This window comes from Silene latifolia, chromosome 11, assembly GCF_048544455.1.
Source record: "Silene latifolia isolate original U9 population chromosome 11, ASM4854445v1, whole genome shotgun sequence".
NCBI classification, from domain to species: Eukaryota; Viridiplantae; Streptophyta; class Magnoliopsida; order Caryophyllales; family Caryophyllaceae; genus Silene; species Silene latifolia.
In genome coordinates this window covers 175,058,362-175,071,381 of record NC_133536.1, presented here as the reverse complement: position 1 = coordinate 175,071,381, position 13,020 = coordinate 175,058,362, and the positions used below count along the sequence as shown (strand labels likewise).

The 13,020-nt window shown below is 33.6% G+C and overlaps 1 protein-coding gene and 1 pseudogene across 1 annotated transcript; both read left to right on the top strand.

Annotated features, from left to right (window-relative positions):
* Positions 1 to 1,428: 1,428 nt before the first annotated feature.
* LOC141614389 (beta-glucosidase 17-like) lies at positions 1,429 to 6,428 on the top strand (annotated as a pseudogene).
* Positions 6,429 to 7,024: 596 nt separating this feature from the next.
* On the top strand, positions 7,025 to 8,207 carry LOC141615205 (beta-glucosidase 26, peroxisomal-like). The gene is made up of 4 exons (XM_074433674.1): positions 7,025 to 7,309; positions 7,408 to 7,507; positions 7,597 to 7,711; positions 7,840 to 8,207. Exons 1-4 carry the CDS (start codon positions 7,292 to 7,294, stop codon positions 8,006 to 8,008), a joined length of 402 nt encoding a protein of 133 aa, XP_074289775.1. The 5' UTR covers positions 7,025 to 7,291; the 3' UTR covers positions 8,009 to 8,207.
* The last annotated feature ends 4,813 nt before the right edge of the window (positions 8,208 to 13,020 follow it).

The window sequence follows — 13,020 nt, the reverse complement described above, 5'->3', positions numbered from 1 at the left end:
ATTTGATTCATGCTCGTATGGATTGAGCCAATCTATAATGTCTTGTTTTACTCATTATTTGTTCGAATACAAATCTAAGTAGTGAGAGTACATCCCTATGTGTACGTTTGTATATGGCAGTGTGAGTATGGTGACGTTGTTACTGGAAGGTGGGCGCATAAGGTTGATTTATCCGGCCGCCAAATACTGTACTTGTGCGAGGTGGTAACATTGTGCATTAATCACTTGCTTGACCTTCTTTCGGATGTCTGATACGGTTTTATGTTCCACATTTTCGAATTTAGGTTACTCGGTCTCTTCTATGGTTGTATGTGCAACGTTTCGGATCTCGGATGCAATATGTTTATCTTTTGTCGAATCAGGATATTTGTATCCCGAGAGTCTGGCGCTAGGTTTAGACTAGGACCGTATATAATCCTAGTCCTTTCTAGAGGTTTGAGTCTTGCCTTGTTTTGTTTAGTTGCGTCCGCTTTGTACATGTTACAGTGACATTTGAGTTTATATTTGTAGGGATGGTTCGAAGTCCTACTTATCTCATATGAATGTTTTATATACCTATTGTTGATGGTTGATTTTGCTTGTATCGATTACTAATCGTTCTTATGTTATGACATCTCATTGACTTTCTTATGTTGGAATATGCTTACGTTGCTCTTATTCATGTGTGTTTTAATGTAATATGGCTGGAGAACCCCGAGTTCCCGACTAACTGTGACATTCCTTTTTAACAAATGAACAGGTCGAAGTCGGTGCTTACATGGGGTTTGAAGAGTGAGCTAGCGAACATTGTACTTACAACGATTGACCCCACTCGTCATAGTTTAGATTCGTGTGTTGTATTTTAATTTGTGCTTTATTGAGGGATCGGGATCCCTTATATTTAGTTAAGTTGTGTTTGTATAAAAGCTTTCCTAAACTTCAATTTTGATTTTCTGATTTTTTAAATTCGCGGGTTTTATTATATAAGTTCATAAAATCCCGCATTTTCCACTACAATGTTTGTATATATCATATTGTATAACCGGATTAACCGCGGTGACATATTAAAATATGCACGTTATCAGTATAAAATATTAACTTACTAGAATACAATATTTTTTACAAATTTATCAAACTATCAAACTAATTTACTTGGACTTTTGGTTGTTGGACCAATCTTATCTATAAAATGGTGTTACAAAAAAATTGTATTAGCATTGTTATGGGAGGACTTATTGGGTTCGTACACTTTTTTTCCTTGCAGACCTCTTTAAATTAAGCTTTTAGAAGGTCAATGCCGAAATTAAATTATGCCTTTGAATTTATGAAACGAATTGAATTTTGGTGTTACATCACTCAAATTCAACGATGGCTAATTGGCTACCAAATTATTATTTGGTGTAAGAGTTCATCATTCATTATGTCTAATAGTATTATCGGTTAACCGTAATGGCCTTCGATGGTGTTTTAACTGGTGAGGACAATCCTCAATTTGAGGCATTCATAATACGTTTTTAGATTTGAAAGGTTCAACCATAATCCTAACTGATGTTTATTGTGCTTAATTTTCCATATTACATGTATTTTATTCTGTTTATTTACCTTGTTATCAATGTTGCATTTCATATAGTTTTATTTGTTTTGAAGATGCTATCTATTGTCAATTATCGTCTTCGGTATTAATTTTCAGTTTGATGAATTGGATTGAACATAGGAAATAAGCATATTGTCATTATCTCAAAAATTATCATGATAAGTTCAAAAAAGTAAACTAATAACATAACTTAAGTTACATGTATAGAGTTACTAGAAAGTTAGAAAATACAAAATAAAATGAAGTTACAAGTAACATGTTGAATTACTTTAATATACACACCATAAACTCACAATTAATAATCAATTTATGTAACTCCTAATTTATGTTGTTATTCTTTTAGTTTCCTTTGTATAAAAGAAATTCTAAAACTTTGATGATAAGTGTACAAATTAACCTCCTAAGGATAAAGTCTAAATATGTCATCTTATTCGTATCGATTTATTCTCTCTTTAATACTTGTAGTTTTAAAGAATTTTGAAAATGTCTCTTGCATTAGTAAATCCGATTTTCCAAAAGATTTTATTTTTGGCGCAGGTTCTTCAGCTTACCAGGTATTTATCTACTTGTTACTCAACTTGTTTTTTTATTTCAATTGTGTTTTTTAATAGGCAACTTACTCATAAGTAAATTGTTGGACAACAACAATACTATATTGTTTATGCAACTTATTTTACAATATAGGTTATTTCTCACGAAGTATCAAATTTGTATATATGTTAAAAATTAGATTCGTCGAATAAAATACTCAGTAAGAATCCATGTGTATAATTAAAAAATGAAAATTCATTTACGAAATACATCAATGATGAGGTTTCACCAAATAGGATATTTAACTATCATTTTACCATATAAAAAAATGTTACATATATCTATCTAATCAAATTCACATAAACGTCTTTATAATTCATCTAACTCAACAAATTAAGCCTCGCGTTAAAAGGGAGTTTAGGATTCTATAATTCTAATGACTTTCTTAAGGAAAAACAAAAGAATTTTTTTATCGTTTTATTATTAATGAAGCCATAAAGCAGTATGGTGGAAGGTGACATGAACTTATGACATATGTCTTCAATTCCTTCGTCTTAACATAACCAGTAGGTTAACTAAGACATCTTTGTTGTTCAAAATACATTGTTAAACTCATTAAATATTGTTATGTCAGATTGAGGGAGCAGCAGGTATAGATGGAAAAGGGCCGAACAATTGGGATTATTACACTCACAAATATCCAGGTCATTTTTCCTTCATCTATAATAATATCCAGCCCAAGAAAAACAAATTAATTGATTATAAATCCGTTAATAGATATTTACTTTATATTCTTGTTTATTTTCATTACTAAAATAGAATGTATGTCTTATGTTAATGTAGCATCAACTACATCAGATGGTTCCAATGGAGATGTGAGTGCTGATTTTTATCATCAATACAAGGTAAGAATAAACATGCGTTAGTCGGACGCTCAACTTATATATCTTTTCTAAACTTCCTAAAACATTTTTCTCAGGTTCTTGTATGCGATTGATAAATATAATGATATTACAATTTAGATATAATTCATATGATGAAATTCATTAATATTGTTGTCCAATATAGTTAACATCAATAATATATTATGAACTGTCATCATTCATAAATACATAAATTAATGTATCTGCTTATAAATAACGGACTCTCAAAATACGATTCATAGCATCTTAGTGAAGATCATTTTTTGGACTAATAATTACAATACATTGTCATTAATGATAATACTTGAACCTAATAAGTGCGTCTTTTATACTCCGCATAAATAGTATTTTTATTTAAATAAGTGATTAATATTATTTTGTTATCTCATATTTCAGATGGATATAAAGTTGATGAAAAAGATCGGCTTAACTCATTTCCAATTTTCCATTTCATGGTCAAGAATATTACCAAGTAAGAAAATATATAGTAATAGATGGTATCAGCATTTATTAGAAATACAAATGTCAAAAATTCAATGCTTGAGGACTATATTTTAAAACTATGAGTAAAATTTAGACAATAACTATTATGAACATATGATTTTTGTTAAAAATAAAATATTAAAAACCTTCGGTTGCATGCTATCGTAGCAATTAATATTTCTTTTTTCTTTTCAAAAATACAGAGGGAACTAAAGCAGGAGGCGTGAACCGTTTAGGGATCGAGTTTTATAACAATGTCATTGATGAGCTTTTAGCCAATGGTTAAAAATTTAATATCTTCTATATAAGGTTATATTAAATTTTCATGAAAAAGAAAAGAAATAAATTTTTTATTGTTGCAGGTATACAACCTTTTGTTACCCTTTTTCATTGGGATGTTCCGCACGAACTTGAGAAAGCATATGGTAGCTTTTTGAGCAGTAATATTGTGTAAGTTGTCATGCTAGAAGACTTTTTCTAGCTAAGAAAGTATTATTACTCTATTCCTTATTTTCAAATATATGTTTAAAAGAGAAGAAAATGTACTACAACTTTACAAGTGTTTACTTCTTAAAATTCTTAATTTATTCATTCACAAACTGTTGATTGATTCATAATATTTTATGTTGTTGCCGTCAAATTGTTATACGTCCATTATTTTCTAATTCTTTTTATAGGTACAATATATACTTCCTTTTAACCTTTCAAAGTCAAATTTTTAAACAATATAGACTATCAATATGCTTAAATGTTAAAGATTTAAAATATGATATCGGCATGATTACATTTGTTATAAAAATATATTTCAAAAAATTATATTTTAAGGAAAACATGTAATATATGGATGACTAAAAATTAGGTAATAACTTAAAAATCAAAGGAGAGGGAAGTTTGAACTCAAAGTGAGTATTAATAAACTTAGATAATTGAATTTACAGGTCAGATTTTGTAGACTTTGCTGATATATGCTTCAAAGAATTTGGCGATCGGGTAAAAATGTGGGTGACTATAAGTAAGCCAAATAAATACGCAGAGTTGGCATATGCATCAGGTTATGCAGTACCTAATCGATGCTCTCTTTTGAAATCATCACACCCATCATTGGGTGGTCCACGATGTTTTGGTGGGAATTCTTCAACCGGAACCTTATATTGTTGCTCACAATTTGCTTCTTTCTCATGCCTCTGTTGTTGCACTGTATAGGCAGAAGTATCAGGTTTCGTTTCCTATTACTTGTTGCTCAATTCTACATAAAACTGGACTATTACGCATATAGATGCAAAACTTAATTTCAACTATATTAAAATAAATAAAAATCATATTTGTTTGGTTAGGCATTTACAAAAAAAATCATTAAATAGATTTAAAGAAATTAACATATATTTATAATATAATATTTAATTTAACATGGGATGCTCATATTACCATGGTTAATATCTACTGCTAAAGTAAAACATACTTTTCTTCTCTGACAAGTTCTACGTACATTATATACGTAATGATATGAAGACGTTTATAAACCATACAGAAATGTCAGATGTGTCTAACCCGCACACAAAACATTACTGCTTGGTTCACTTTGTGCCCATTGAAAGTCAGTTAAAAAACTAAATTAGGTTAGAATAAGAAACTTTGTATACTCCTTAATTGATTTCATATAAATAAACGTGGATAATTATGGGAGATATACTTTTTAATAATATTTTTTTTTTTAAAATGGTATACTTTCTAATAATATCACTTTTAATTCTTAAATACCACCGTCATCATTATCACACGCATAAGTTTAAATCAAATAGTTAAAACTTTAATATTATTATGCGTACTAAGGAGTCGTTTGGTTCATGTAGGAATTTAATTCATGTAGTAACTTACAATTCACATGAATTGAGTTCCTATATGTAATTCATGGGAAATAACCTAAACTTGTTTGGTTGGCATTAAGTAATTCACATTTTCCATGAATTAAGTTCCTATATGTTGTTTGGTTGGAGCACCTTAATTCCCATGATTTTTGATAATAAATACTGTTTTATCCTTCATAACATTAATTACTCTAAAATATAAAAAATAAATAAATGGTTTAAACAAGGGTAGAATAGTAATTCTCAAATATAAAGCATATATGCATTGGAAATGACCAAGGGGGGGCTAGGTAAGCCAATTCCTACATCATGTGGGAATTAAGTTCATGTAGGAAGTTCCAATTCCTCCATTTTAGTTAAAAAAAGGCAACCAAACAAGTGGCTAAAATCCCAATTCATGGGATTTTCAAGTCCCATGTTTTTAAGAGGCAACCAAACAACTCCTAACTTTATCAATTTTATCAGTATACTAATGTATTATCAAGGTTACTGGATTAGATTAAGGGAACACTCTTAGTACTAAGAATATATAAAGATGTTTTTTATATGACGTTATGACCTTTAATTTAATTTAATTTTTGTGATTCCGTAGATTAATTAGTCTATGACCTCTTTGGGACTATCCATCTTTGTTAATCGACACACAATCCCCAACAACTACTAGTGTTACATCATCATTATGATCTATATAAAATGTCATAGCACTCTTATCAAATGTTTGGCATCACTTATATGAATAAAATTTCTCAGGCTTCCCAAACTGGGGCTATTGGAATTACGGTTTCTTGCAATTGGGTAGAACCATTTGATTTCAAGCCTAGAACAGTAAATGCTACAATGAGATACTTTGATCACTCATGTGGTTGGTGCGTATATACGACAACTAGACATATTAATATCCGCCCGTCTTATTCATTTGTTTACCTTTATGAGTAAAATTATAATCAAAGGTAAAAAGATGATTGAGACGAAGAGATCGGTAAATAAGTAAGTTAAAACTTCACACCGTATTGTTGTACACTAATTCCTTTGTCTTTACCTATAGGTTTTTAAATCCATTGACTTTTGGTGATTACCCTGAGACGATGCACTCATTTGTGGTAGATCGACTACCTAAGTTCACGGCAAAACAATCTAACCTATTAAAAATTTCGTTTGATTTTCTTGGATTAGACTACGTCACTGGATATTATATACATGAAGAGAATTCAACAATACCGCACTATGAGCTTGATGCCCACGCTCAAATATCATGTATGCTATATCATAACTTGGCTAACTATGTGGTTAATCTTTGTGTTTTTGGTTCACATAAGGATTTTTTTTTTCTTTTAAAGTTATTTGTGAAAATATTTTCCGTTTTGGGGTTTTGTTGTAAATTAATTATTTTAAAAGGATCTAGAACTTTATTTGTTTCCTTATTTTAAGTAAAGCCACTATTTAAAGTAGCGGTTTTACCTTTTTCACCACGCATATTAACAACCAATCTTTTTGCTTATCTTGACCATAAATAAAAAGAATAAAGCCGCAAGTTAAACTAGCTACTTTATAACCTCTTACTTTGGTAGTATTAATTTAATGCTGGTTATTAAAAGGTCTAGCTGTTATCCACGGGTATATTTATAGGATTTGATATTAATCCCCCAATAGGTCTTGTTGCATCTTTATAAATCGAATTTGTATCCAAATTTCATAAGGCCTACTATAATTCATGTATGAAAAATTAAGCGACAACCGATAAGCACGGGCATGCAAAATCGAAGAAAAACAATGACCGGCTCTCCAAAATGAGAAACCCCAATAAACAATAAAGATAAAGGGTCAATTATTCTATAAGCAAATATTATTATTTTTTGGCATAAGAGTAATAAGTTGATTTGATCTTTGTGTTATTTTCAGTTTCCGACAAGGATGGAATGCACCTAGGAAAGCGGGTATATTTCTTCATTCTATATACATACATATGCCTGTTATTGTATTCTAAATTTTCTTATAGTTTAAGCTTCTTAATATTACATTTTATTTTTTGCAGACTCCAGTGGATTTTTATAACTATCCAACGGGTTTAGAAAATGTAACATTATATATACAGAGAAATTACAAGAATCCAGTTATAATTGTAACATCAAAAGGTAATTCTATACTAATAAATATATGGTAAAGAGGTATACTTACGTAAGATTAACTTGATTGTAATCTTGATTCACTTTCTTTTGCTTAGGATATGGTACCATAGATGAAAGGAAGAGAAATTATCCTAAACACTTATATATAAAGGACAATGAAAGAATTGAATACATACAGGGTCATATTGATCATCTTCATAGAGCCATTAAGTAAGTCTCCTTTCAATCATGCATGTCAATAATAACCAAACAAATATTATATAACATGTTGCGTGTTAATGTATGACATTATAAATATTTACGATTTTATTATATTTGTGTAATATTTATGACTTTAGGAGTGGTGCAAATGTAATGGGATACATCGTCTCATCATTCATGGATAGTTTCGAATGGGATGCTGGTTATGTACTCAAGTACGGTCTAATTTACATAGATCATAAGAACGGATTGAAGAGGCAGAAGAAGAACTCCGCCAAATGGTTTCGGCGATTCCTTTGGACATAAAGAAGCCACTAATTTTGAATTATGAAGTTCAATCATGCATGCATGGAACAAAGATGATAGCAATAAAGCATAAGAAAATGTAACGATAAATTCTTATAAAAAATTTTGATTTTGAGATCTGCAAAGTTAATGTAAAATGTCTTGGACTTTTTTTAAAATACTGTTTAAAAATATAATAATGATTGTTTCGGTTTGAAATCAAAATTATTTGTCAAATCAATGTTCATGTAGGATAGGTAAAACCAAACATAAGACCGACACATGACACTTCTTACCAATAATCAATGAATATCCCCTCCTTTTTCTTTACGACCACAACACCATTCTCTCGCCAGACATATCACATGCCATTATACTCAAGATATCATACCTTGTCAAGTAATGTCGAACCATCTTACTTCACCAAGCACAGTCGACCCATTTCACCTCACCAAGCACCACCGACGAACCTCCTAAAATCGGTTCCATGAACATTACCTCACTAGCCCAATGCTATTGCAATAAACTACACCGCATAAACCCACCATCTGGGTTGTAAGCTAAGGGTATGAATCTGTAACGCCCCGTAAAATTCGGACCGTTAATATATTCCGAAAATAATTAATTAATCAAGTAAAATTTGACAATAATGTATTTAAAGTAAACATAATTCAAAGAAATATAATTTTATTATATTTTGAAGAAAAGTATTTATTTTGATAGTTTTGAAATGTTTAAAAATAGTTTAAACCGTGTAAAATCTTTTATTTCGAAATAAGGGCGTATCGGGGGGAAAATGACAATTCGTTTGAACGTTGGGTAAACGAATTTGGAAATGGGTCGTGTGAATACTCAATTTTATTGTAATCTCGTGTTTAAAGACTTTGGACTTGACGGAATTTGCGTTTGACTTACGGATTTAATTATTATTGAAACGAGTCAAAACCGACTCGTAAAAATCCCGTACGTACTTTTCTCCTTTCCTCTTCCCTTCCCCGCGTGACCAGCCCCTTCCCCCTTCATTTTTTTTTCTGATTTTCTCCATCATCTTCAATAATAACTCAAAAACACCATTTTTCATCATTTCTAGCTCAAAATCGTCATAAATCCTTCGTTTCTTGTCCGTTTTTCGCGAAATTTACCTTTCCGGAATCCCCTCGCCACGATCTACAACTTAGTATGTTCTAGTTTCAATTTTCATTAAGTTATTTTAAGACCAATTTTTGAAATTGCAGGTTTTTGGATTAGTTGAATCATTTACAAACATATCCTACCAGTTTTTCTGTAGAATTTACGTATATACTTAAGGCTAGATTTAAGGGTGTCACAGTTGGTATCAAAGCCTATTGCTCCCAACGCACGTTTGTGCACCCCACTTAGAAATCACTTGACCTTTAAATAATAAACTTGAGAGAAGGGTAGGATGGGTAGAATTAGGATTTTATGTGGTAGTCTGTTTGTGATTGCTAATTGATAGGTACTAATTAATTTTCTTCTTTTTAAGATGGCAAAATCAACAAGCTCCTCTTCCTCCGCCAGCTGAGGGTACTCCAGGCACCTATACTTGGGTGGCTAATCAGCTGACCCGAATCAACACTCCCACTTATGGTGGAGAGATTGATCCAGCTGCTCTTACAGGGTGGTTTAGGGAGTTGGAGAAAAGCTTCACGTTGTATGATGTCAAGGAGGAACATAAGGTGAAGCTAGCCTCTCATTTCCTAGTACGAGAAGCAGACCGGTGGTGGTCCATGACTGGGCCTACCATTTCAGCTGAACCAGGATTTGATTGGGTACGTTTCAAGGAGTTAGTGGAAGCCCGTTTCTATCCTCAGGAGCTGAAGCAGCAAAAGTTGAAGGGATTCATGGAGTTGAAGCAAGGAAGCCTTCTAGTTCAGACCTTCACTGATAAATTCAATGAATTGGCTCATTATGCCACTAGATTAGTGAAGGATGACAATGAAAAAGCCTTCTTCTATCTTGAAAAGCTCTCTCCTAAGATCAAAAGTATGGTCCGTCGGGATTCTACTAGCTTTGTTTCCATTTATAATGATGCTCTATGGGCCGAGAATTCATTGAAAGAGATTGAAAATGAAGCTCGTGCAACTAGTTCTAGTCTTGGCAAGAGGCCTTTATATCCCTCTTCTAGGCCCTTTACTCCTTCACCCAGGTTCATTTCATCTCCCTCTGATCCAAACAAGAGGAGATTTGTTTCTAATGTTCAAGCTAACCGGGGCGGTCAATCTTCAGCTGTTAGTGATAATAAAGGTATTAGAGACCGATTGTGCTATAACTGCAAGAAACCAGCACACCCTGGTAAATGCTTCATTGACCCTATCATATGCTTTACTTGTAACAAACCGGGTCACAAGGCTAATGTTTGCCCGGAGAGGAAGGTGATGGCTCCTACCACTCATGTCGTCCCAGTGAGGCCTGTGAGGCCGAAGGGTCGTATCTTTGTTATGAGCCGAGCAGAAGCTGAGGCACATCCTGATATCATTACCGGTACATTTTCTATTTTTGATGCTCTTTGTTTGGTACTATTTGATACGGGTGCCTCTTTATCTTTTATTTCAATAAAACTTTCCAACAAATTATCACTTGAATCATCACAAGAAGCAAGCACATCTATATCTTTACCCTCTGGTGATGTCTTTTCCTGCTCAAAAATCTATCCGGAAGTTTCTATTTCTATTGTGGGATCTATATTTCCAGCAAATCTTTTCCAATTTCCACTTGAAGAATTTGATGTCATTTTGGGCATGGATTGGTTACATACTCATCATGCTCGATTTGAATGTCGAGACCAGAAAATAATTCTTACAAACCCTTCAGGTCACCGTGTGTCTTATCAAATGGTTAAAAGACAAACCGGTACTAAACTAATTTCTGCTATGAAGTTTGTCAATGCAATGAAAAAGGGTCATCAAGCCTTTTTGTGTATGGTGACTTCTTCTGATTCTTCTTCTCTGCCTCCTAAAGAGAACATTCCTGTAGTATGTGAATTTCCCGATGTTTTTCCTGATGAGCTACCGGGAATTCCTCCTGAAAGGGAAGTTGAATTTGCTATTGATCTTATTCCTGGTACCGGCCCTATTGCTAAAGCTCCTTATAGGCTGGCACCGTCTGAAATGAAAGAGCTGAAGACTCAGCTGGATGATTTGATTGCCAAAGGTTTTATTCAACCTAGCTTTTCACCTTGGGATGCTCCTGTTCTCTTTGTAAGAAAGAAGGATGGATCTATGCGATTATGCATAGATTATCGTGAGCTCAACCAAGTTACTATCAACAATAAATATCCTCTTCCTAGAATTGACGATCTTTTCGATCAGCTCCGTGGTGCTTCTACTTTTTCTAAAATTGATCTTCGTTCGGGCTATCATCAAATTCCAGTCCGAGAAGCTGACATTCCTAAAACTGCTTTCAGTACGAGATATGGTCATTTCGAGTTTACGGTGATGCCATTCGGTTTGACCAATGCTCCAGCTGTATTCATGGATCAGATGAACCGTACTTTCAGAGAACACCTCGACAAATGCGTTGTAGTGTTCATTGATGACATCTTGATCTATTCTAAATCTGAAGAAGAACATGTCCAACACCTTCGTGTTATTCTAGAGATTTTGCGCCGTGAAAAATGGTATGCTAAATTCTCTAAATGTGAATTTTGGTTACCTAAAGTGACCTTCCTTGGGCATGTCATTTCAAAAGAGGGTGTTATGGTAGATCCTTCCAAAATTGAAGCCGTTGTTGATTGGAAAAGTCCAACCAATGTATCTGAAATCCGTAGTTTTCTTGGCTTGGCGGGTTACTATCGACGATTTGTGAAGGATTTTTCAAAGATTGCTAGGCCAATGACTCAGCTGTTGAAGAAAGAGTCTAAGTTTGTGTGGTCTGAAGAGTGTGAAAATGCCTTCCAGGAATTGAAAAAGAGGTTGACTACCGCTCCGGTATTGACCTTACCTGAAGAAGGAGTGGACTTTGATGTTTACTGTGATGCTTCTAAGCATGGTTTAGGTTGTGTCTTGATGCAAAAAGGGAAAGTCATTGCTTATGCCTCTCGACAGCTTAGAGTTCATGAAGTTAATTACCCGACTCATGATCTTGAATTAGGTGCAGTGGTGCATGCTTTGAAGATTTGGAGACACTACCTCATTGGAGTCCATTGCAACATCTACACTGACCACAAGAGCCTAAAATATCTCTTTACCCAAAAAGAGCTGAACATGAGACAAAGGAGATGGTTAGAATTGGTGAATGACTATGATGCCAATCTAATTTATCATGAAGGAAAAGCTAATGTGGTGGCTGATGCTCTTAGCAAGAAATCCTGTCATTCTTTGAATTCTTTTCGGGACTTACCTCCTGAACTTGCTTTAGAACTTCAAAAATTGGGAGTAAGCCTTGTAAAAAGGGGCTCTCATCATCTTGATGCCATGTCAGCTGAACCTGACTTCCACCGTGAGATCCGTACTTGCCTCCCTAATGATCCTACCTTCATATCCATTCGAGCTAAAATTCAACTTGGGCAAGCTAAGGATTGTAAGATTGATGATGATGGGTATCTCCGTTATCATGGTAGAATCTATGTTCCGAGTGCAGCTGATTTGAGAAAAAGAGTTCTTAATGAAGCACACCTTTCTCCTTACTCAATTCATCCGGGAGGTACCAAAATGTACAAAGATTTGAGATTGCAATTCTGGTGGCCTAGGATGAAGATTGAAGTTTTGGAGTATGTCAGTAAATGCCTCACCTGCCAGAAAGTAAAGATAGAACATCAAAAGCCTGGGGGTTTACTTCAACCCTTGGATGTTCCTCTTTGGAAATGGGAGTCTATTTCCATGGACTTTGTGATGGCCTTACCCAGGACTTCCACTGGGAAGAATGCTATTTGGGTGGTTGTGGACCGATTGACTAAATGTGCTCGGTTTATTCCCATCAAAGAAACCTGGAGTTTAGAAGTTCTAGCTCGTACCTATGTGGATGAGATAGTGCGCTATCATGGGGTTCCTAAAGATATAGTTTCAGATCGGGAT